The sequence below is a fragment of the Rhipicephalus microplus genome, chromosome 3 (genome assembly GCF_043290135.1).
Source record: "Rhipicephalus microplus isolate Deutch F79 chromosome 3, USDA_Rmic, whole genome shotgun sequence".
Lineage (NCBI taxonomy): Eukaryota > Metazoa > Arthropoda > Arachnida > Ixodida > Ixodidae > Rhipicephalus > Rhipicephalus microplus.
This window is the reverse complement of record NC_134702.1, coordinates 38,429,181-38,455,422: the sequence shown is the minus strand read 5'-3', so window position 1 is coordinate 38,455,422 and position 26,242 is coordinate 38,429,181. Positions and strand designations below refer to the sequence as shown.

Here is a 26,242-nt window from a genome sequence, read left to right as displayed (position 1 = left end):
AACGGTTGTTCTGAATAGCATCTATTGCGGAGAGTGTGTGTGTGAGTGAGAGAGATAGCGCGCGATAGAGAAAGAGAGATGTCTGCGTCCAGCTTTCCGCGAAACAGCTGCGTTTTGTTGATATTTATTTGTCACAATCAAAATAAACCCGAAACAGGAAACGAATTCGCCTGATTACCTGGGGAGTTGTAGTAGAAGCTCTATTATTCAATCAGTATGCGGGAGACGGTTGAATATTTTGGTGTATAAAGTGAACCTCAATGCCAAGGCGTCGTGAAACGCCCGCAAATTGTTAGGAGACATGGGAAAGAAATCACCGGCCAAGCTTTCCGTACAAATGGTTAGTCGGCGGAAGCTCAAACGTGCGGCCCCGGTATTTAGCAGTGAATTCAACTCGACGCTGCACTGAAGGAGGAATAAACAGAGGAGGTACATTTCACAATCGTTGGTTACATGTTCGTGCTTCTTAATGAGGCTAGAGACGCGATTGGCTTGGGTTCACCACAGTGTTTATTTCACATGCCACACATTGTGCCTCACATGATCACGTTCATGGAGTTCTGTAATGAGCGATTAAATGCGTTTCGCTGTGCGTTAATCACAGTGGTTGTTCTCGAACCACAGGCGTCGAAGCTGACGCCAAAATGCCGCTGGAGAAACTCCCGCCGAAAGTGGGCGTTCACCCCTATGAACGCCACTTGTTCCGTGTAGGCACTGCGCCGTGTCGCTTATAGGCAGGCAGGGAAATTAGGTGCCTTTTTCCCTTCAAGAACCACGCATTTACCGCTCAGCGCGGCGTTATTGCAATGCGTTTGACATCGCGAGCTAACTCGGAGGCGTGGTTTGCAGTATCCGCCCGCCGCCAGCGCTTGCATTCCCTTTCGTAATTTAACGCGGCTTGGAAGGCTGCCGGATCATCGGTACGCAGTTGCTGCCGGCACTCGGCCTCCAGGGCCTGTATTTTTGTGCCCGGACAGCCCACTCGTCCCGGGGAATGTGAGCTCCCTCACGTTTCCACTGTCGGCGCTTTTCTGGGGGTGGTGGGGCGGGGAGTGATTATAAATGAAAATAAGAGAAAAGTGAGCACCGTAACTGCCTCTCAGGGGGAGGACAACTCAACAGTAGCTCACGAGGGATTGGGGTAGAGAAGGGAATAAAAGGATAGGATCAAAAGGTAGAGAGAGAGGAAGAGAGGAAGGAGAGAGCGAGGCGCGGGACAGGGAGCGACGGAAGTAAGAAGACAGGAACGATGGACACGGTTGCGGGAGTCCGAGGACGGGCAACACTGGCGAGAGCACTTGTCGGCGACAGGAGATGGCGTAGGGCTATTCCAGTCGGCCAGAGCTACGCTGTCGTCGTCGTAGAGGACCGGCGTCAGGAGGTGGCGTAGGACCAGCCCAGTTGGCCAGAGCTGCACTGTCATCGGAGATCGCAAGGGCACAACCGATCGGCACGGAATCCAGCGAGCGACTCTTCTCTTCTGTAGAGTTGTCCGTGGCACACCCATGTGGAAGGTTTCAGAAGAAACTGATGCGCGCGTGTTCGGCGCCACGGCTGCGACGAGATGGACGACGTCACTCACATCGTAGCCAATGGCACGCATGCCTCAGTACGATGCTGAGAATGAAGGCGCATAACTGATAGGACAGTCATTGAAGACTGCTCGTGGCACCTCTGCCGGACAGTTTTTCGTTTCCCCTAGCCATACACAGCTTTTGCTGTAAAACACCATGCAATCACCCAAAAAAGAGGACAGTAAATATGTCTTTACTGACATATTTAGTAAATAGGGTGCGGCGATGGCGTAGTGGTTAGAGCATCCGCCTCGCATGCAAGAGGTCCGTGGTTCAAATCCCGGTGCCGCGCAGTTCCCAACTGGATTAAAAAATAAAATCCGCGTGTTGATGGAACCGCATTAAGAGGCCTGGGGGGCGGCCTCACCGGTAACCCCCGCCGGGAACGCACTCTCTCACCAGAGAAGGATTGGCCACCCTGGTGCAGTATCTGGCCACTACCTCCCACATGCATACGTCAAATAACTCACGGCCATCAGTCCCCAGCAGCTAATTGGCAGCAGCAAGCACAGGGCCGGGTTAACTGGCGGAACATGGGAGAGGCCTTTGTCCTGCAGTGGACGTAGTCAGGCTGACGATGATGATGAAATATGTCTTTATACTGTCGTCGGCGAGATGATCGCAACGGTGCCGCACCTATTTCAGAGGCCACGAGTGTACTATAGACCCTTCCACAGTTTACAAACACAGACCCTTGATGGCATCTGGTTCAGCCCGCGGATGAGCCTTAATAGCATCGGTGCACAAGAAGAGCTTTAGAAAATGGCTCGCTCATTTTCTACACTTTCCTTCCTTTATTTGACAAAATATATTCCAATAAATGTTCTTTTGAGCTACATAAAAATGATAACGGATTCCTTCAAACTTTACGCACGTTCCTTTTATCTGAAAAACTATAGAGAGACTTTCCTTACCTTTGAAAAAAACTTGAGAACGTGCTTTCAGTCTGGATGTCAGGAACTGGTAAATGAGGTGACCGGGTACAAAGCTTGTGACCTTGAAAGCGTCTACACGCATGCTGCACGTACCCTTTTCCTTCGTGGTGCTTGGCATCGTGGCGGCGCTCCTTGTGGTGGTGCTTCTTGGCGCCGTGCTGCTCGACGCCGCCTTCGCCGCCGTGCTGCGGCCGCTTGGCGCTGCTCGCGTGCACGAGCGCCACAAGCACCACGGCCACCAGAAGAAGGAGCACGTAGACGCGCATCTTCAAGTGGGAGGAACGATGCTCAAGTGGGAGGAACGATGCTCACGGCCGCAGTCACCTGCAAGGACGGCCAGAACGAACATCGTCGGTCGGAGGCGATCCACGGGTGCAGGTTGTGAAGCGCTACGAGATTAATAATAATAATAATAATAATAATAATAATAATAATAATAATAATAATAATAATAATAATAATAATAATAATAATAATAATAATAATAATAATAATAATAATAATAATAATAATAATAGTCAGAGCTTCGATCCAGAATAAAAAAAAGAAAGACATTTTGTATGCGACCACAAATGTTCAACCGTAGCGTTCCACCAGTGCTCGAAAGTGTGTCAGAAGGCATCACATACTTCAGGGAGCATTGACACATGTTATAGTGTGTGGCAGAAGCGCAGAATTACACCAGGCATCACAAAGTGCGTTTTAGTCGGTCCGGTAATCCGCTATATGAAAAATTCTTTGCACATAAAACGGAATACCGGGAGTGAAGTGCGCAACGCGCGCTCGTTAATCGTGGCCGCAACCCCAAAAGCGGTCTGAAGCTTGTTGGCCCCAAACTGACGCTTTTGTTTGTCTTAGGTTCATGTCCCTAAGATTCGAATGCAAAGCGCGTCCGTATAAATTCGACACCGTCTAAGAGAGCCATACTCAAATGGTCAATGCTTAGAGAGTGGCGACGGGCGCTTCCGAAATCTCGGAGGTCATACATAAGGCGTTCGTTTGTTGTTTTTTATTCTCCATAGGTAGCTTCACTTGACGTGGCGGCAGATATGACACACGACATTCGGTATTACTCTACACCATGCATGTGGTAAGAGGAAACCGGTAAGAATAAAAAAAAACAACCTATGAACTGCGATACAGCTTCTTGGGTGGTTTAAAAGTCTACCCATAAAAAAACGAAACCCGGGCACAATTCATCATCTTGATAAGCCACAGAATCAACGCAATGTACAGCTGCGTGAGCGCGCGTATTAATTTACGCAAGCGTTGCGGTATACTTCGATGATTCGCAATGTGGTGATTTATGGCGTGGTGAGCAATTCACAACTGTTTAATCTCAGCGCCCTGTAATCTGTGAACATTGTCTGATCGTAGCGTTGCCGACAAAATACCACTTGCACTTAGCGTTTGAACACCGATTCCTGCCAGGCTAGAAGCCAGGGCCTTTTTCAAAAATAATGTGCATACAATGCAAAGGTGCCTCCTATAATCTTGCGTATAGTTTGTAAGAGTATTTTTCTTATTAAAATATTTGGCTAAAAAAAGAGAGAACGGTTGATGTGCGGTCAATTTGCCAAAGTTTTTTTTTCTCACCGTAAATACCAGTAAATAACGTCAGTTGACAAAACCGGAAGCCCTCTCGGGCCTGTTTGTAACCAGAGAAAAGATGGCACGCGCAGTACCTGAGCCTGGGGGTCATTGGTTCAAAATCTACTACTGCGCATAGGTCTATTGTATTTCTTATTCATCTCGGTTTATGCGTTAATCGACAACGATCCACATCAGGTGGCGGACGGATAGGCTTGCTCATTGGGTTGGCGTAGAAACGCTTACGCTCTTAAAGCTAAGCTTGACAGGGCCCTAAGGGCAAAGTTATAGATAGCTGCGTCTGATGAGAAGAGACCTTGGGCCCACCGGGCTCATTTTTCGAAGTTTTTTTATCTGCCCTCTCCCTGAGCTTTGCAGAGAAAATGCGCCATACAAAGGAGCACGACTGGGGGACCGTCGTTCATGCGCCTTCTTAAGTGCGCGCGAGGCGGTTCTCGCGTTTCTTTGTTGGCCCGAAGCGTCGGCTCTCACCGCGATTGTTCAGACTTCGCGGCTCCCAAATTTTAAGTCGACAGGATGCGGAGCTTGAGCTTCAAGAAGAAAAAAAAAACGAGAAAAGAAGGAGCCACCTGATGGCTTCAAAGAAGGCAACTGAAGACAAGGGGAAAAAAAAGGAAGAGGTAGATGAGACAGACCAGAAAAGGAGTGGGCTACTCACATCCCTCAAGATGTCCTTTCTTTATTTCGGCGAGAGTATATAACAAGATAGCCTGTCTCGTTTTTGTTTTTTTTTACAATTCTTCAAAACAACTTTTTGCGACACCCCGAAAGCGTCATTGAGAGCGAGAAGACGAAGCAGCTGTTAGAGAAAGTTAGACGAAACAAAACAGAATAAAAAAAACCGAGGGAGAGCATAAAGGATAAAAAGACCAATAAAGCCTGAGAGACGACGAGCGACAACAAAGTTACTGTGGGATGGAATGCAAGCATAAAGGAGAAAACCAGGCCTTGTTATACGTTCACGGCACTTAGCACTCGCGAGTCTTGACGCCTGGCGCAACGTCAAGCTGATCCGCAGTAGATCTCAGCTGTTAAGGAATGTGGAAGAAAATGTGAAAGACGAAAGGAAGTCTCGCGTTCTCCCAGTTCCGGTTCTTGGGAATTCCTTCCGTGTTTTACCATGAGGCATTGAATCATTGTGGTGAAGTTCGTGCAATAAAAAAAAACGAGAGGAAAATACATGAAATAAAATTGAAATGATATAAATAGATAGATAGATAGATTAGATAGATAGATAGATAGATAGATTAGATAGATAGATATATATAGATATATAGATTAGATAGATTAGATAGATAGACAGATAGATAGATAGATAGATAGATAGATAGATAGATAGATAGATAGATAGATAGATAGATAGATAGATAGATAGACAGATAGATAGACAGATAGATAGATAGATAGACAGACAGATAGATAGATAGATAGATAGATAGATAGATAGATAGATAGATAGACAGATAGATAGACAGATAGATAGACAGATAGATAGATAGATAGATAGATAGATAGATAGATAGATAGATAGATAGATAGATAGATAGATAGATAGATAGATAGATAGATAGATAGATAGATAGATAGATAGATCTCACGCTCTCTGACGTAAAGCTCAACGAGCAGCCGCTCTACGAATAACAATAAGTCTAGGAATGCCGGAACGTACCAGTTTGGCATATACACGCGAAAGTTGCGAGTGGCTGTCGCATGCGCATGGTTTCAGCGTAAGAGTCATGCGACATACGCCACGAAAGCTGTGCGGCTATGGCGTTATGACATTCACCTTACTATATGCAAGGTTCCTCAGTGATGTCGGTTCTGTTCATCCCGGCCGGGGCAGCAGCCTTCAGATAGGGGGCCACGCAATGCAACGCAAGACTTGTGCACTGGGATTTACATGCACTTTTAGGAACTCCAGGATGTCGAAATGAATATGGAGACTCCCACGATACGGTGTAGCTTATAGTCATGCCGTGAGGTATATTAATATTTGAAGCGACGCCACATTTTTCAGATTGTGAGGCAAAAAAAAAAGAAGAAGAAAAGCTGTACATGGGCAAGCATGACGGTTAAAAAAAGAAAGAAGATTTCGTTTACAGGAGATGCGCAAAATAGCCTCGGGGATAAGCTAGCTTTAGAATTACGATGAGGGCAGCAGACGTCTTGAATTGTTAAACATTGTACCTCCGCTGCATACCGTTTCGCATCACATGCACTGCAGATGGACTGTATGCTGAAGCTTATGCGGGCAGATCCATGCAGCAGTATACTGTGCGATGTCAAGCTGTCGCTGGCAACGGACCGTGGCAGAGAGGCAGGGAAGCGATACGTAATAATGGTTAACAGCGTGACAGACACAGACGAAAACACAACGAAATAGACTCAACACGGCGCTGACCATCAAGTGAAGCTGTTTGGATGAACCGATAAACTTCGACTGACAGTCTGTGTCTATGTAAACGTATATGTGTCTATCGCGCTGCCAGCCATTATGAAGATATATTATACCAACTCGCCCAGTGTGCGATGTTGTCGGAGTGATACACGCATTTTGCGCAACGTTGTGCGATCTAGAACTGTTGCTAGGATTTGTTTGTAGCACGTTAATTGAACGTGCAGGACCTAAACATTGCGCGAAATTAATGTAGCGACCTACGTGCTACATAACCGTATAGCTCTGCGCCTGCAATCACGATGAATTTGACGCAACATAAACGCGACGCAAAGTAAATGCGACCTTACCCACCGAATTTATTTGCGCTGTATATATTCAGCCACTACGCTAAAGTTTCGTTCCACTTATATTTAAAACTTCGTGCTAATTACGTATTTAAAAATTCACCCCTAAGTGCGCTGAGGGAAGGCGTTGCATAGAGAGAAGGTTCAATATAAACAGAGTCGTGCGTAAGAAATACATATTTTTTTTTCATATTTTTCGTGAGGGGCTCCTGAAGCATGCACTCCGAGCGCAAATACAAGAAAGTGGTTTCTTTCTCGCCTTCACTACACTTGTTACAGGCGCTGTCTCCTCCTCGCCACCTATTTCTTCATAAAACACGTGGACGATGTGAGCACTAAGCGTTGAGCGTTACAGGATTTAACGCTTTTCGGCTACACTCCCTTATCTCCGCTTGCGGAGACGAAGACGCGCAAAAACAAGTGAAATCAGTTGACCGCGCACGACAGCCACGTGATACAAGGTTGAAGTGGCGTAGAACTGCACGACAAAGCAGGGTGTAGGAGACAATGCCCCACCAATATCCCTCGTATTCTTACGGACCAATCAAGAGCTCGTTTTTTTTCATGACGTCGCACGAGCAGACTGTTGGCGTCACGAATTGTATACCGAAAAGACGCGAAACGCGAGAAGGGAATAAGTCGCTCCTTCTGCGAGGTTGTTTAGGGCGCGCTTGTCGCTGCACAGAATCAGCGAGTTGCGAAGGGATAAGGCCGATAACGATCAAGCGCTTCTCAGCTATGCGCGAGTTAGGAAGTCTTCCTCGCTGATGAGCCGATCGGACCAATTGGATCGCCAGCCAAAGGGAAAGTGGAGATTGGCCGAGGGGCGGAGAGTGAGGGGTTGTCAGTGAAAGCGTTAGACCATAAGACCCCCCCCCCCCCAACGCCCCCCCCCAAAAAATAACAATAAGATACGGCAATCTCGCGAGAGTTTGAAGAATGGAAGAGTTTCGCAGAGACGGGAGCCGGAATAATTATTACTTTTGAGTAAGGAGTACATCGTCGTATGGCGCGCCGCCAGCGAGCTGGAAGCTTGAGCGAGAAACGGCGCTTTGAGTGTTCCTATCACTTCTCAGAGAAGCTGCGTCAGAGACTGCGACACTATAAACACTGGCATAGCGAAGGACACATTTGCATATTTCCGGAAGAGCTTTAGTACTGCATTAAAATTTAAAAAAAAAACTTAGAGCAACAAAGATATGATCAACAACATCCCAGCACGATCATGTGCATCGGCGATCAAGAAACAATTTGCATGGTGGAGAACCTGTGAGATGCTGTGGTTATGCGCTAACATATACTTACTTTCATTTGAGAAGATCTGATGATCGTATATGGGCGCCGTTAAGTGCGTTTTTATACTAGGTTCGTTCGAGTCAGAAAATGCACCACGAAAGAAAAGGCGCAGGAAAGGCAGCTTGCAGCTACATGCCCCTTTTCACTGAAATGCTCAAGGGTGCACTGTAGCACAACGACACGTTGTGGTGCTTGCATTGCGACACTCTATAAGCGATCGAGGGTGGGTGGTGCAGAGTGGAAAGTGGTGCTTAGCTGGACTTGCTAGCGATATAAAAAATGGTTTGAACTGCGCGAAGGCTGTGACGAGAAAATGAACAGTCACGAGCGCTGGTGTTAAAGTCATCGCCACAACGTACGTTACAAAGTGCAAGGGTACGTTGCAATGTACAAAGGTATGTTGCAAGGTACAAGGTACGTTGTAAGGTACAGAGTGATCTGCTGCACCTCAAGGAATTTCGGGCATATGTATAGTACAACATACCCTGAGAAGGTGCAGAAAACATTAAGAAAGTGCTGCATAGAATGCACCACAGAACGTGTACGGGCGTAGACCATACCAGTAGCTGCATTTTATACGCATTGCTTAGTAGCCTTACGGTCTATTCACCCACGCAGGGTAGCAAACCGGGTGCAACCTGACTGACCTCCCTGCTTTTTCTTTGCCTCTCTCTCTTTTTCACTCAAGCTCTTAAATCCCCCCTCCCACACACTAAAAAAAAAAAAGGTAAGGTCATTGGCGTTATGAATAAACACAAATACCATTTCACTGTTCGCTGTTATACTTGACAACTGAAGCAAATTTGCTTGTGTGATTTCCATACCATGAATCACTATGCCTATGGGCAGCTGTTTAAATAATAATAATAATAATAATAATAATAATAATAATAATAATAATAATAATAATAATATAGAACACGTCAGCTTGTGGCTATGACGTTGCTGCAATGTGCACCTGTGACGCCTTAATTAGCTTCCTCGAAACGCTGAACCAGGCCAGTTGATTAGTTATGCTTTCATGAATATTCACGTTGTTCGCGTAGCACCGAGGCTTTTAATTCGGATGCTAACGTGAGCGAAAGAGCGCAACCTAATTCAATCACAGCCACTTTATTTCGGCTCGTTCGTTTAGCACGCTTCGCTTCTTGCGTTTTTATTGTGAAGTCAGGCCTCGGCACCACGAGCTTTGTCACCGCTGTTGTTCTTTTAAATTATTAAGCGGCCACTGAGCAGCTACACTGAGCAGCTACACTGTTCAGTCGCAGTTCGTTCTTTTGAGTCATTAAGAAGGCCCGCTTGTTGCTTAAGCAAATTCCAGGAGCTATTGTGAATCTCATTCCCAGTTTAGCTCCACCTTCTTGCCTATTACCATCACTCTCGTCATCCCTATCTCGCTGAAGCGTTCGAGCTGAACAGTGTACACATTATTACGTTATCTTCTGTTTAGCGCACTAAACGATGCGTCGACCTCGGTATAGCACAGCGAAGGGCGCGTTTTATTTGATTAATTGAATGACTGGGTCGGTGGTGAGCGGGTGAGTTAGTGAGTGAGGGAGTGGTTAGTGAGTGGTTAGTGAGTGAGTTGAGTGGGTGAGTGGTTAGTGAGTGGGCGAGTGAACCATGGAGTGAATGATTGAGTGAGCAAGTGATTCATAGAGTGAGTGAGTGAGAGTGGTTATGATTGAGTGAATGATTGATCGACTGATTGATTAAGCCGGTCTGCGCGTGAGTACGTGAGCGAGTGTCCCCACTGCTTCTGTACACCGGTACATCCGGAACAATCTTGCAGCTTAGTTCTCTGCGGTCAAGGCGCGGCTACAAGTAGTAGCAGTGCTTGGCCTGGACAGTTTGCAAGATTCCTTGAGAGTTATGAAGACACGAAGAAAACATTCGCGCTGCCCTACGAAATCGCTATATCCCAGAACTCTCTTACTTGCTCCATAGGCGATCTGAGACCACGTTTTTTTTTTTTTTTTCACGGAGTGGTTTCTTCTTTGTACCGGTGACACGCGTGGTTAAAGTCCAACGCTCGATTCTGTGCGTTTGCATCTCGTACTTGCGCAATGCGTACTTTTGACGTCAAGGGTTAGTTGTGGGCAGTTCTGTTGAACAGCGAGAAAATGTATTTGACTTTTCTGTACTTGATAGTTATGTATTCTTTCATTTATGCACTGTACTCCAGTGTCTTACTAGTTATTGCTTGAATGTATTGTTTGTATCCCACTCCTGCATGGGCCCGGGTAGGGCCTGCAGTATCTGTAAATAAATAAATAAAATAAGGGCCTGCGGCGGTAATGTGGAGGAACACGAGACGCGGTGCAGTTTCGAAACAAAACCTTCGATCCCGAGTGTGCGCTCGTGACTGAACGTTGCGAAATAATAAAACATTGGGGCTCTCTTTATCGCGGTGCCTCTCTTTTATGACGACACCTGAAGACGATGAGGCATTCGTGGAACTGCCGTGGTGCAGATTTGTGAATGCCGGAGATCGACAGCATCGCCTGCTTCACTCGCGGAATCTGCGCATAATGCCGCTGGTTATAGCCCGTGGCATGGCGAAAGAATGAGTCGTGTAAGGAAAACAAAAAACAAAAAGGAAGGCGTCATTATTCAAATAAATGGGCACAGTAATAGTCGGGCGAAGGAACGAACGAACTAAAGAAAGATAACAAAAAAGAAAGAATAAAAGAAAGAAGAAAGCCAGCAATAAAGAAAGAGAGAAAGAAAGAAAGAAAGAAAGGGAGAAAGAAAGTAAGAAAGAAAGGGAGAAAGAAAGTAAGAAAGAAAGGTTCCGAACGTGTAGCCTCCTCGGCGTCCATGGCAGACAGTGATGCCGTATGAGCCTGTCCCCTCTTTCTTTCCTTCCTCCTCACCCTAACATGTCTGCTCATCCTCACTCATTGTTTTGTGACCGAAATCGTTCAGCATTTTTCCCCGTTAATTTCTAACGCACCACAGTTATGTTACTTGGTCTGCATTGTAGTAATACGATTAAGGACCTGCCTTTGCGACATTTTTTAATGTTAGAAGGCTCATACGCCTAGTTCTATCGCGCAATAGGAACCAGCTATAGCGAAGCAAACTGGTGAAAGTGAAAACGCAGCTAGACCAAGAATTATAGTAGAACCATAACGAAGAATAACGCGAGCAATGGGACACACGTCGGACGAGGATTCGAGGATACGAAAATCGACGCGAGCGAACACTTCTTTTTTTTTTCCCCTTTCGCCCTGAAAACGGACATCACTTAGCGCGGCCCAGCAGACAGAAAGAACACGGCGAATCAAAGCGACTTTTTGTACGTGGACCAAAAAGCAGGAAAACGCTGCCGCGCTAATACACTGAAGGTGGGGGCGCTGCTATCAAGGCTCGCGCAGAAAAGCCCCGAGAATGCTGCCGTTGTTGTTGGTGGTGTTCAACCGTGGACAGAGCAAGGGGGAGAACGAGAGGGAGAAGGAACACCGAGCGTCAAGTTCGCGTAGAAGAAGAAACAGAGAAGACGACGGGGCAGGAGAAGAAGAAACACTGAGCGTAAAAATACTTATAAAGAAGAAGAGGAAATACAGAGCTTTACGTCGGGACATGAGCGTGCCGGCAACAGCGCGAAGGCAGGTGCCGTTGCGAGGAAAATGAGGCAGACCTGCAATCAGCGAGGCGCGAGAAAACGCAAGAAGAATCAGAGCGGCGGAAATGCTGTGCGCACGGACCGACCGGAGAGACGTCTACGAGAAGGGCGCGTTCTCCGAGAGCGTTCTCGTGGGAGAAGGAAGGAACGTCGTTGTTTTCTTATTTGCAGCGCGCTTCATGTGTACGGACGGAACGATGTATCACGGTGAACGCCTTGCGGCGTTCCCTCTGGCGAGAAGACGCAACGACGAACTGACGTCGATCGTTTCTTTCCTGCAGCCGGCGATAAGTGAACGAAACGCGATACTTCGTGTGTTTGTTTCAACGCGGTGATCGGTAAAAGGGTCGTCAATGTCTTCGTACATTTAGCCGTCCATCCTTTTTCTGACGCGCTCAAAACATGTTGCGCCGACGTCGTTAATTCGTTATCTCTGGGAACACCGTGCTTCCTTTTCAAATCTGTGTAGAGAACGAGATGGGAACAGAAGCGTTCGTTTCTTTGTCAGACGCAGCATGGTGACGCCAGAAAATGGCAAAGGGGACACTATTGTCAGTTCTTTGATTGTAGTACATTAATTACAATATAAATAGAAATGAGTTAAAAAAGAAGTGGTAGTAATTTGCGGCAGTTAGGAACTGAACCTGCAAGCTGCTACCCTCACTTCTACGAGCTCTCATGCGAACACTGTTCCTGGCCATGACGGCCGCATGTCCGATGGAGGCGAAAATGCTATACTCGGCGACAGCTTTTCTTGACAGCACTGTGGAAGCTATAGAGCCGAACCGCCTGCATGCGCGCGCGCCAGGAAATAGTATCTATTTTATTTTTTGATTCTAATAGCTACTTGGCCCGAATAAATAAAACTTTTTTCATTATAAGGATAGAACAAGTATGGGACGCTGTTCATGGAAAAGAAGTTATCATGCGCCCTAGTTTTTTTTTCTTTTTTATTTCTTGGACGGCACCACGTTTTCCGCACGCCGGCTGCGTCTGCTGCTTGCTCTTGCAGCGACGAGCACAGCATCGGCCGTGGAAAAGCTGCTCATCGTTGGGACGCGCCGTCTTTTATACATCACTCATCGAACTTTCCAGCCTTATCACTGGTGGCCACGCAAGCTCTGAAATAAGCTTCACTGTACGCGTCTTTCGCGCAATCTTAACAACGATCTACAACAATTGTGAGGCTTCTCGAACACTGAGGCGCAGTCTGCGCCGATCATTGCTGACAGCCTTTGAGGGCGTAAACCGAATACAGCAAAACTGAAACAAGACAGGCCCGTGGCCGGATCGTGCCGCAACCGGCCTTCCATTTCGCCTGTACCGTAAACATTAACATTCGATCACGTGTGGCGCGTACCTGTATATACTGGGCTGAACACGGAAATTAAACTTCACTGTTATAAAGGCTGAATAATGCTGGCAAAACGCTCTGAACAACGGAAAATTTTATATGTACCAGTATATAAACAGCACATTGACTAGCTGCATGTATGCACTCTCATCAAAGTTTAACTCTGACGTTCCCATTTTGCATGCATACATTTTCCTATAATAAACACACTAGCGCAGCGAGCAAGCGAAAACCGAAACTGGAACTGAAATCGGCTGCAAGCTGCCGGACTACTTGCGTAGCAACACAAATGTGCGGAGGCCCCGCCTCCGTAGCCTTCGCTCCAATGTGAAGAAAAGCTGTCGCCGAGTATAGAGACCGCGGTACTTGAATTTAGATGCATGTTAAAAAAAACCCAGCTAAACGAAATTTCCGGAAACCTCCACTACCGTATCAATCAATCAATCAATCAATCAATCAATCAATCAATCAATCAATCAATCAATCAATCAATCAATCAATCAATCGCACTTACAGAAGCTGTTAAAAAAGGCGATTTGCACTGTATCCGTGACACTCAACGGTATTGTTTTGTGTCAGTGTTCGCATCTGCTCACTCAAAATCCAACCTGCGCAGCTGTTCTTTTCGTAAAAAAGTTCGTGCAACTTTGGCTGCAGTGCGAAACATACCCTGAGTAGTCCTACTTACCCCACACTTGTCGCTAGGGTATCTGCCACCTCATTCTCAAATAACCCACTATAAACCAGAATATAGTATAATGTAGTTTTGCAACTCTAGTTTTGCAACATAAGTTGCATTACAACGATTCATTATTGAGTACACCATGCTGAACGTCCCAAAGCAACGAGCGGGATATCGGAGACAATAATGTGGAAGGCCCCGGATTGGACTAATTTTGAACGTTCCCGCGGTCATATTACCTGAATCCAGTAATGAAAAGAACAATACAAGACTGTACACTCGCTCAGCTATCAGCGAGAAATGCAGAGCCACCCACATAAAACCTATAGCACACTCATAGCCTTCGCAAAAATTTCTGCAATGGCGCGCCAGTGTTAATATAACGCAACTTCGCGAATTTCGCAAGATCGCTCCAGGTGTATTCAGCCTCCCGTTACATAGTGGTTGCCTCAAGCAAGGAATGCGTTCGTCGTCCAATCTACAATTCCGGGCGTTGCCTCCACAAGCGAAGGGCTTTGATAAGCCCATATATCAAACTGCACAGCTATAGGGCACGAGGTTCGTCAGAAAGTTGTGCCGCCAGACAGCGTATACACACGAACCGGCGTATCATTGCATCATCGAATCCCGCATACATTCGTCGGCTCACTAAAACATCATAACCTTGCCGACACAAAGGACTTTCCAATCCGACGGTAATCGAACACCAACTAAAGCACGAAAAAAAAGAAGTATTAAAAGTTTCGGTCTAGAAAGCGTAACAAAACGTTCGAGCATAAAATGTGGGTACATTTGAAAACAACACGCGAACCTCATAGCGAGCTCGTTACCTCTGGTAATAGAATTCCTCGTTTTCGTTGTGTTCGCAATATATCATTCGAGTCTGCGGGCAACGAATGCCGGAACCTGAAAATGGGAACAATCGATTTTCGTGCAATGTGAAATACACGTGCGCCTGTTTATACACGGCACCACGCGAAATTAACCCGCCCTAATATGGAGAATAGTTTCGACTCCATATATATGCAGCGCACTCGGCATACGTTATAAACATTGGTCGCATTACTTATAGCACGAGATGGGCGCCTACTTGCGCACCTATACACTGTCACACCTGAATGAGATAGACGGTTGTTCGTTCTGTCTAAACAGTGCGAACGCTGAAATGGCGGGTGAAGCGAGGCGTTGCGTCCATACTCGGGCCGAAACTTGCCATTACACAGCGGTTTAAATGACTCAAATCGAAAGGAGCTTATTCACATATATAACAGTCGACAACACCGTTTCACTGAGGAGGTATAAAAAAAAAGAATTGGCCACACGGACGGACAGGCGGACGCTTCGCCCCACTCATCACCATTCACTCCGCGGATATGTTGTGATTTTTTTTTATATTTAAGAGAGAGACGAGAGAGAGACAGCTCATGCTGGAACGCATACGCAATGCATACCATAGAAGCGCATCACCGTTATTGGATGTCCCGAACCACTGGGAATTCGATACACTCCCAATTGGCAGAGTGTTTTCTTCGGTCCCTTTGACAAAAAAAATAATAATAATAAGACGCACGACACCTATAAGCGTGCGGGATCTGTTCGTCATTCCCAGATGGCCGTGCACGTGCATTCTTGCGTGGCATTACGTAATTTGCATATCCGCATGTGGGATGTTTCTGTGTTGTCTTCGAAGCGAAAACACGAGTTTGAACGTCTCGCGTGGTATACGTGGGCGCGCGCGTTGCGGTGTTCCCCCCATCTCGAGTTTCTTCAAAAATTGAATTACGCCGCGCGGTTGGATGCTCGCAGCGACGTCGATCGAATAGCGTTAGCGGCGCGCGCATCTGGTCTGAGGCGCGTCTCTGCGTAAATGGACGACGCCGTGGACGCAAGTTACAAGTACGAACGTCCCTTTAAGCAGCTATTCTTCTTTTTCTAACAACAAGCCCGCGCAGCGGAGTCGGCACACAGTAAGATAAATTGCCCGTCAGTAAAATGATATACATAATGCACGCGTTTCATACCTATACTTCATGTTTGTAAAGACGTGTATGCACCGTCGACATAATGAGAAGTTTGTATCGCTACAGCGCCTCAGAATGTCGGACGGCGCATACCCCTGTATACAAACGTAAAGTAGCTCTACACGCATTCTGTAAGGAACCAAAATCGATATCACGATGATAGTGAAAAAAGGTTAATGAAAATGGTCACAACGGGAAATTTAAGCGCATATTCACAGATGTGCTTGCAGCTGTGCTGGACACTGAGCAATAAAAGCGCGCGAATTTTCGCTGTAACCAATCCGAAATGAAAAATTGCAGCATAACGCACAGCGTCCTGTTGGTTTTAGTAAGACCAATGACGCCCCTTCACGTTTTAGTATTTCACCCAATGCTCCGATATGCAGAAGGCAGAGCGCCTTTCAGGGGATCATGCGTGGTAAGCCTTTTGTGAAGTGTTACGATTTCACCACGATGTACACTATCATTAGCGCCGAAACTTGTCTGAAAGGTGGTATCTCAGTTACAAGCGAAGAGAATTGAAAAAAACGAACGGTTAATTACGTAAATGATATCTTATGCTTGTGGAAGAAAAAGTGGAGTCCTTTATATGACGTCATTTCCGTAACGGACTTGACGAAAAACCAGTACAACTACGAAACTATAAAAAAAGCCGGAGATAGGCAATCTCGCTTATCGCCAACCGCGCAGAGTGTTCTTTGCAACCGAAGCATTTCATACAGGGCTCCACCAAACATTACTCAAGGTTATATTAACGATAAGCAAGAGCATTGCATAAAAATCGTTATTTGCACTCCTAAAGACGGAGGCTCAGCGGGAAGTCTATTTTTACATAGATGCTCGGCGTACACGAATGCAGCGTAGGTGCGTACGCCGCACAACCCATTGCGTGGAATCTGCGGACAGGTAGCGCGTGTGCAGAGCTGCAACCACTCCACGGAATCCGCACTCCGCTCAAGCGGGTCAAACTCATCCGGCGGCGAGGAAAATTATTCCGAGCCGTCGCGGGGTACCTGCGAGGTGAGCTTCACCATATCTCACGAAAGCGCCGTGCAACTATTCCGCCGAGCTTGTTCGCCCCCACAACACGCGCTGCTGTCTCGCGGCGCAGCACCTCTTCCTCTCACACTGCGTGGCTGCCAGTCGCTTTAGTAATGCAGGGCGCGCGCTCCTGTAGGACTTTGGCTTGAGGCAATTAGAAGCACTTAGCTCGCCCAACTCCATGTCTGTGCTATGTAGTCGTAGAAGGAGGTGGTTTAGCGAAGGCGTTCCCTTACCAACGCGAGATGTCGGTGCGCTGGGCTTCCACGTCAGACGCACCTGCATTGCAGGCAAGCACGCCCGTGTGCACGCAGGTGTTTTTGTACGTGCGTTTCATCTTTTTTTGGAAGAGGTTGGGGCGGGGATGAGTGGGGGGGGGGGGGGGGAGGTGCTAGCGGCAAACTTTCAACTCGAATTTCGCTCAACGCGTAGAACGCGGTTGTTCCTCGCGGTGCCGAGTTCACTCGAACGAGCCCGCGTTTCCCGCATAACCACTCCGATGACTGCACAGAGCGTGGCCACGAAGCGCACGCGTCGTGACTTGAGCGGTAACGTACGTAGTTGCGCAGTTCTATAAGCCGGTTGAATGCGAAGCGCGTGGCAGTTGACTGACGGGGGAGGCAGAAAGTGGATGCGTTCGTGGTGAACCTTGAAATGAGGAGTTAGGTTTTGTTAAAAAGATTGGTCGACAAAAGTTTTTTTGGCAGCGGAGCGTTGCCCACACTTACAAATTGGCTGCCGTCGGATTCCTGTTACTCGATCTAGATGGAAGCTGCGACTTTGGAAATAACTCGAGCGCCTGTCATTGATGCTCGCGAAAGTGACGAGTAAAGTCTGGTTAAAGAAAAAAAAAACTGCACGTTTTGCCTGCTTTGCCTGACGCAGCTTTCGAAGTCAGTGCGTGTATCGATGCAGTGTACGCACCTTCGGTTGTCACGGTGTTACTGTGTGAGCGTTGAAGTTTACCTTAAGAGCCGAATGTCGAAGACTAAATTTTCGTAACGGGTCTTCTTTTTTTTTTCCCCTCAGCGATGCCCACAACGTAATGACACTGAGCGAGCATCCGAACATTCACTGTCGTATGGACACCACATGAGGGATGATTTGGGCATTCAAGATGAACTAGCGTAAGTCGAGACAGCGGATGGGATGAAAGTGTAGGTGATAATGTTTTCGAGCGCGAGTGAACTTCTGTATATAGCACGTGAGTGTTATTGCAAAAAAAAAAGAATTATTAAATTGAACTAAACTGAATTTAAATTGAAACTGAAGGACAACAACAGAGAGAGAGAGATGGGTAGAACGAGACACAAAGTTTGTTATGAAGAGACTTGACACAAAGGCAAACAATACTTCATCAAGTTGCTTGACCCATTCTGCCGATTAGGTGTCAATATACAGAGGAAAAAAAAGCTATTGCCCCATGATTTGGACAATGGCTCTCGTCCCGTTTACATTGAGCTGTTGTGCCGTGATGTCCATCAAACAAATAGCCCAGCTTCTAAATGTTTTACCTTTGCCCCGCCGCGGTGGTCTAGTGGCTAAGGCACTCGGCTGCTGAGCCGCAGGTCGCGGGATCGAATCCCGGCTGCGGCGGCTGCATTTCCGATGGAGGCGGAAATATTGTAGGCCCGTGTGCGCAAATTTGGGTGCACGTAAAGGAACCCCAGCTGGTCGAAATTTCCGGAGCCCTTCAATACGGCCTGCGTCTCTCATAATCATATGGTAGTTTTGGGACATTAAATCCCACATATCAATCAATCAAATGTTTACCTTTAGGAATCGCGATGATTAGTGATACCGCAACGCCACCTCGACTGTGCTCCGGGCTGCTTTGCGAGCTTTTCGTTTCCCGCTTCAGCTGCGCAGGAATGTTCGGAAACGAGCACTGTTTTTCAGCGCGGAGAGGCGAGTCTTATCGGTAGGTTTTTCCCCCGTGTATATACGCTATCTCGCGTACGGAAAAGACGAGCCTCGGCGAGCAATACGGGTCGTCGCGACAGCGTTCGATACAGTCTAGATAAGACGTCGGTCGCAGCGGCAGCTGTCGTCCAGAGGCTCCGTTTACCGTTATCACGGCTAAACAGGGCTTCCTCCCCCTCGCAAGTGTCTCTCATCCAAATCTCGGCTCATGCGGCTGTGTGTATAGTCTATAGCTCGAAAGCGGCGCGCCAGTAAAGAAAACAAAGGATTCCTCCGCGGCTGAGTCGCCCCTTAACGGATCAATCACTGGAGCTCTGCGAGAGAGCAGACCTTCCTTACTTCATTTGTTTATTGCCTTTTTTTTCGTGTTTGTGCTTTTCTATCTGACGGGTGCAGGCGAACGTCGAGTCAACAACTCTCTCTGCTCAAAACAGATCGGTATATCGTTGGAAGTGCAGCCACGATTTGGCTAATGAGACGCGGTTTTATCGTTTTGTTTTTGTTTGTGCTGCGGAAACTGTGGATGAAAGGTATAATGCGGGGGGGGGGGGGGGGAGTCTGCCTTATATAAGCAGCTAGCGCAAGATTATAGTTTAATTAAGTGAAAGATAAAGATAAGTGTGACAGTTGGGTGTCGATAATAAGCTGTAAAAGCGTACACAGATGCCCCCTCTTGAACCGGTAAAATATATACGCAGAATATATATTCTACCTTGCTTTTTTTTTACGCATCCTTATTCTTTTAATCCTTTTTTTTTCATCCTTAGCATCCTTTTTTCAGACATCATTTTAGGCATCTTTATAGAATGCTTACCAGACGTAACAGGACAATGTAAGCTGTCAAAAAAAAAATGTCAACACGAGGATGCACTGACCTAACAGCCAGGATAAATATGCGACTACAATGCGTTAAATATATTTATTAGTTTTTTTTCTTCATCGTAATTATTGATTATTGTCACTAGTTATAACATTTGGATTCGCCGCCGTTATTCTACGTTTTTCTCAGGATAATACGTCTTCTTCGTACGTCGTTATTGAAATATTTTTATTCCTCTGTGCTTCAGTAAATTTCATAAAATTATTTTCTCCTCCTCGCTGAATTCATATCTAGTAGCAATATTTTTTTAATAGTGGCTTTACATAAAACACCATACATAATTCATTAAGCTTGTGTTATCTTGAGTGTTTTCGTGTCAAAGCGCTCACGTAGCCGCAGTGTGTGAAGAAAAGTTCGACATTAGCTCTCTGCAGCGACATGACAAGAGTCACGACGTAACACCTGTGTTGCCACCAAGCATTTTGTAGCTTTAAAAGTGAAGCCTGTCAGGAGACGATTATTAGACCCGCGGTAGCGGAAGATATCGTATACAGAACACCGTAAACTATCAATACCCCTTAATAGGACAAACACTGCCAGGAAGCTCCACGTGCTAGCACGCAAAGCAACACGTAAGGAAGGAATTAACCTCATATTGAGCATATTAATTGAAAAGTCATTGCATCAGACATTAGGCCTATGATTGATACCAAACCTTCACTAAAACACGCTAATTTCTTGCGTGGACTATGGAAGGAAGTGGCGCCTACCAATGCATATACGCCTTTCGCATATGGTGGCCGATACCGTGGTGTGTGGCTTTTGTGGCAATCAAGAAATGATTCGGCGCACATTGTGCGACTCGCCACCTTGCAGAGATACAATTACTTTTCAAAGCGCTCAAAAACTTAGTCAATAAAGTGTTATGGGAAGGAAATAAATCCTACGCCACCAGCGGGACTTGCCCTCACGTCAGAAGGCCGTACAAGCACGCCGTATCGTTTTTGGAATTATATTTGATACATACGGTATCGGAGCCACACGCTTACAAACAGACGGCTAATCAACTGTCACGATAATCAATTAAGGTTAATTTAACGAGTTCATACTATAGCACACGGTTTTCTCGCGAGAAGCTGCGATCATTACGCCACCTGGCGGAACACCTATGGATCACGCACTGCTTCCGCCACGACCTCAGAGATCCGATCCGGTAGCGCGACGAAATACAGGAGTTAACCGAATAAATACGGCAAAGAACGCTAACGCTGAGGTGCGGTTGCCACAGCCAGACACCCAGGCGAAGGATTAGAGCTGCTTAAATTTTATAGCCTCTACGTTTGGTCTCAACCTAGTAGTTTCCCTCCCTAGTGCAATCTAGCAAGCAAAACAGTAGAGTGTCGGTAACCATCTTATCATCTCTATTTCGTATAGCCAGTTGATGTCACTATATATAAGGTTTCCCTCTCAACAGCGGACTTGCTTAAGCAACCAGTAAAAACTTTGCTGTTCACGGAAAACCAGACAGACGTGTGTGGGTATGAGCCACGGGCGCTGGACAAGCCCCACTACCGACAGGCGCGAGCGCTAAACGAAAAATCTGCTCGGCGAAGTGGAAGCTAAATGCGTCTATTCTATAACCTCCATTATTCTAAAATACCGTAATTTATAGGACCACTCAATTATTGGCCAATCCCCAAAGTGGGTGAGCCAGAGTAGAAGGTAAACAAGAACAGGATGTGAAGCACGGGAAACAGTTGAAAGAGTCAGAGAGATAGAAATGAACAGGTATAAAGCACAAAAACAGAAAATTGAGAGAGATGGGGGAGAGAGAAAGAGAAAAAAATAGAAAGAGAGAAAGAAGAGAGAGAAAAAAGCGATCGAAAGAAAGAGGGAAAGAAATAGAGGGATGATGACATGACTATGTAGAAATTGGAAGAAATAAAAACAAAAAGACTCTCACGAAAAAGAGCCAGAAAAAAAGCACAAGACCGAAGAGAAAGAAGCATAGAGGAAGAGAGAAAGGGCCACATAGAAACAGGGATAGAAATAAAATAGAAATAAAGAAAAACAAATACTTAAGAAATGAAGAAACAGAGAAAAAGGGAGAAAGGGAAGGAATAGAAATAAAGATAGAGACTAACGGGAAAGAGAAAGAAACAAAGAAAGGAATTCACAGAAATAGAATGCAACATGTACAGAAACAAAAAAAGAAAGCAAAAAATAAGGATAAACACATCTATAATTTAGTATAAAAAATTTGTTCTAAGATTTCACAAATCATCATATATGCCATTCATGTGTAATCGCGTCTAACTAATTATTCGTTTCTTGGTCAATAGTGGACGTGAGCCATACATGTAAGCCACCATCATCATCGCCATCACCAAGAAAGCCCACCCAGCGTCAACTCTTCCATTATGCTTGGCACCACTAGTTCGAGGCAACAACAATTTTTTTCCTGAACGTTAGCTTTAAAACGACTCTCTCTTTATGTGCGGACCACCGAATGCGCTTCTGAAACCATGATTTGTTTCTAAAATAATGATTGTCATTAACATATTTTTCACTTACGCCACATAACACTGATGTGCGCGCCAGCGCTCAGGTTTAAAGGCAAGAAAAAAAAACAAAAACTCTGGCCTTTTATAATCCTTCCTCTCCTAAAAATACTCGAGGAATGAAGCGTCAAAAGGATAGAAGGTTAAAGCGAATAAAGCATAGAACTTCGGTGTTTACACAGGCGAAACGCAGATGCAGAACTCACGACGCGTTCGGAAGTTGTAAGGCTCCGCGGTATCGTGCCTGATGTGCTCAAAGCGCAATTAAAAATTCACGACTTTAATCCCCGTCTTTTTTTATAAAGAAACTCCGACCGCACTCGCTTCCCGCAAGTGTATAAGAACAAGCGCTATAACTCTTGGCAGGCGCTATTTAATGTACAAGGAATGGAGGATTTAGGGGTATACGGTGGGGTGGGATTGGGGGAGGGGGGACTGTTCGACAAGAGCTTCTGGAAGCCGGTTATCCAGCTGCCCTCTGCGAAGCGTGGTTTTGTAAGTGGTTCAAAAATTTGCGGAAATAAACGAGCGTATTAAGGGCCATTCATGCGGGGGGGCACACGCGCGTATGTGATGTTTGCGGGCAAGTTTGCGACGAGAACGAAGGCAAACGTTTGTGAACGAAGGAGGGGAGCAGCGTTCCATAAATTCAATTTGTTTTCTTCATTCATACATTGAGTTCCTATTTCATTTTTTCGTCTCATGTTTTATTCATTACTTTGTTCTTTCCTCTTTTCTTTCACTCGTTTATCTCGGGTCTTAACTAATTCATTAACAGAATTAAAACGGTCATTCACTTTCTTTCTTCGCTGCTCACTTTCATTCCCCTTTCCTTTCCTCCCCCCTTTCGTTCATTCATGCAGTTATTCATGTCAGTCTTGTGTAAAGTAGGGCGCGCCTGTACATTTGAGGTGTGACGCAATCAGGAAAGAGGAAAAAAAACCCGTGATAGGCGAAAGAAGAAACCAAGTCCGTCTTCACATTCTTAGCGTCCGGCTGTCTTCTTCATTTTCCTTTATTATTCATCACCTCCCCCCACCCCCCCCCCCCCCCCCGTTCTTTAGCGAGATCCACGTTTTTCTCAACGTCCCGTGTAGTCCCACCGTGTAGTTGTATCGTCCATAATTCAAGCGAGCACTTAGTCAAGCCCTGTCTTGTCGCATTAGCCTGAACACGAGCAGCTGAAAATATTACCGTGCATCGAAGTTTTTTTTTCTCGCACGCAACTTTTGTTTTTTACTAGCACGCACATTTTGGCAAGGAGCTTTACAACTAGTAATATTTTTTTCTCCGGCCAGGCCACGTTCACCGGTGTTAAAATATAAGTCAGCCTATTTTTTTGGGCCGCGTTACCGCATACAAAAAGGCGAGGTTCCTGCCCATCGAAGAACTTTGAGCAGGCTTTATTTTTTTGTGTGTGTGTGTGAGTACCTTTAGCAGGTGTAGTTACAGGTTTTTGTCATTTTTATTTTAGTCAACCTTAGCTGCAATGCTGATTGTATCTTACTTATTATTTGCTGCTGCTTCGTAAAAAGAGGCTGGAGAGAGAGATTGAGAGTTAACTCCCTATTGAAAAGCAGAGAATTTAGTCGAAATATGCAAATCGCTGACTTGCTACTCTCCGTAGAGATGGGGATTGGGAATTGAAAGTAGGGACAGAGAGAGAGAGAAAGAAGGTTTTAGGATAAAATAGAAAAAAAAATGAAAGAAACAAAACAGGCCGAGCATTTTGTCTCTTGGGTGAGGACGTGCGTTGATAATCGCTCATCGCTTGATTTCAAGGTACAGCTCAATTTTGTCGAGCTGACCGATATTGTACAAATACGCGAATGCAGGTTCGTATACTTAATTATTCCGTCTTCGTCGAGGCAAACTTCTTCGCGGGGTCAGGTTGGTATAGCGTTTAAGAAACTGAAACTGTAGAAGCGGTCACAGTTTCTCATTATCCGTTTTCTTTTTGCCCCGTCTGCCCCGCCCCCCTTCCCAAGGTAAGACTTAATCATAACGCACACTCACCCACTCACTCACTCCTATAGTTAGACAGACAGACAGACAGACAGACAGACAGACAGACAGACAGACAGACAGACAGACAGACAGACAGACAGATAGATAGATAGATAGATAGATAGATAGATAGATAGATAGATAGATAGATAGATAGATAGATAGATAGATAGATAGATAGATAGATAGATAGATAGATAGATAGATAGATAGAAATTCGTTTGGTAACAGGCGAAATGTTCTATCGGGGAGTGAGCGCAAAATAACAAATAAGAACGGTCCTTTTAAGCACTTGAGATACAGTCATACACAACGTCCGATTCGATTCTGCGATGCAATGCACCTGTGAACAGGCATCTTGGTCGAGAAAGACAGCGACTATTTAAAGTAACGCTGGTCCCAAGATGTTCATGGGTCGGGCGACCGCGGATGCATTGCGACGGCGGCGGTACATATATAATGGAGCACCGGATTAGAAGCTGCTTCACACTCGAGCCGCGGGCAGGAACTGGGTTTTGCGATCGCGTTAGCGCTCAGAACTTTCGCTCTCCGAAAGGCTTATATCGGGCTCAACGTCTTGTATTAACGTAGTCGCACTTACAGGCACCGGTGAGGGATGTAGGGAGGAGTAGGAGCAAGGGGGTAGACGTTGCGACATGGTGAATGTGTGTGTGCGAGGGGATGCGGAAGGAAACCTTGGTTTCGTTATTGCCAGAGGGTGCATTTGTGGAGAGAGAGAGAAAGGAGGAGGAGGAGGAATAGGAGAAGGAGCCTTGTAAATAAACTTCGCTTCTCCGACGTTGGCGAGAGTGGTGGAAGCGGTGTGTGCCTCGGCTCATTACCGACCCGCCTTCGTTCTGGCAAGATTCTTGGCGTGGACATGGAGGTTCGGAGAAAGGAGGCGATACGTGATTCGAAGTGTAAGAAACGCGCAGCGGCAGGTCGGCAAAAGGAGGGGTGTCGTTATGCGTGCCACGTGTCCTGTCTGCCAGTCTGCCCACGCTGTGATTGCGCGCATGCGCGTTTGCACCGGTATAACCTCCTTGATTCGCACGGCTTTGTGTATATGTGCGATTGAGTTGATTGAGGCACGGCCGTTTCGAGAGTTGCATGGGGGGTGCGTCTGTAACTCCGTTCCGCGCCAGTCACCGCCACACACACACACACACACACACACACACACACACACACACACACACACACACATATATATATATATATATATATATATATATATATATATATATATATATATATATATAAATATATATATATATATAAATATATATATATAAATATATATATATATATATATATATATATATATATATATATATATATATATATATATATATATATATATATATATATATATATATATATATATATATATATATATTCGGACGGTATATATATATATATTCGGGGATTTACAAAACCACGCGGTTTAGACAACGCAGTTTGTCTGTCTGCCCGGCGCCAATTAGCATCCAGATGCATTACCGCGCGGCTGGTGCGCCGTTTACGCAACAGACTAATCACGTGTACAGAAAACGGCACGCAGTGAATTTGACTCAGTTTCTTCTTTTTTTTTTTTTCCTCACTGGTTTGTGTACTTCCTTACGCGCATGTTGCGGGTCGTTCCGAGAGTTTGCCGAGGTGCTCAAATGACAAAAAAAACTTTGACGATGCCCACGACTGTGCGTGTCTGTTACTGAGATGAATTTCCACCACCTGTCTCTTTACTTTATACTTTTTTTCTGAGAAAGTTCGCGGGAAATTCGAAGAAACGGCGAGGTTGATATGCAGAGTCTTCCCCATGCGTGGACGACTTTACGTTCACCACAATAGCGCACAGTTTCTTCCTTCATCGCGATAGCAATGATATTGACAAAAGAGCAGCTGGACTGGTGTCATCTTCTTCACCCAGCGCTTTGATTAATTGAACCAAGCTACCCGTAAATATAAGGACACTGGCCATCGCCGTCACTGTCATGTTCTTTATTAAGTCCAAATCGATAACACCGCCAATGCATCGTATGTTACC

At 45.8% G+C, this 26,242-nt stretch overlaps 1 protein-coding gene across 4 annotated transcripts in view; it reads right to left on the bottom strand.

The window, feature by feature from the left end:
• Nucleotides 1-26,242, bottom strand: part of LOC119176539 (uncharacterized) — a 104,588-nt gene that overhangs the window by 27,455 nt on the left and 50,891 nt on the right. Inside the window, exons 1-2 of one of the 4 annotated variants that reach the window (XM_075889258.1) lie at nucleotides 18,658-18,732; nucleotides 2,603-2,833 (exon numbers count right to left, since the gene is read on the bottom strand). In XM_075889258.1, coding sequence (XP_075745373.1) covers nucleotides 2,603-2,775 — 173 coding nt within the window. In that variant the 5' untranslated portion in view covers nucleotides 2,776-2,833; nucleotides 18,658-18,732. Of the gene's footprint in view, nucleotides 1-2,488; nucleotides 2,834-18,657; nucleotides 18,733-26,242 lie in introns of those variants that run through there. The other 3 variants (XM_075889257.1, XM_075889256.1, XM_037427884.2) reach the window with 3 other exon arrangements.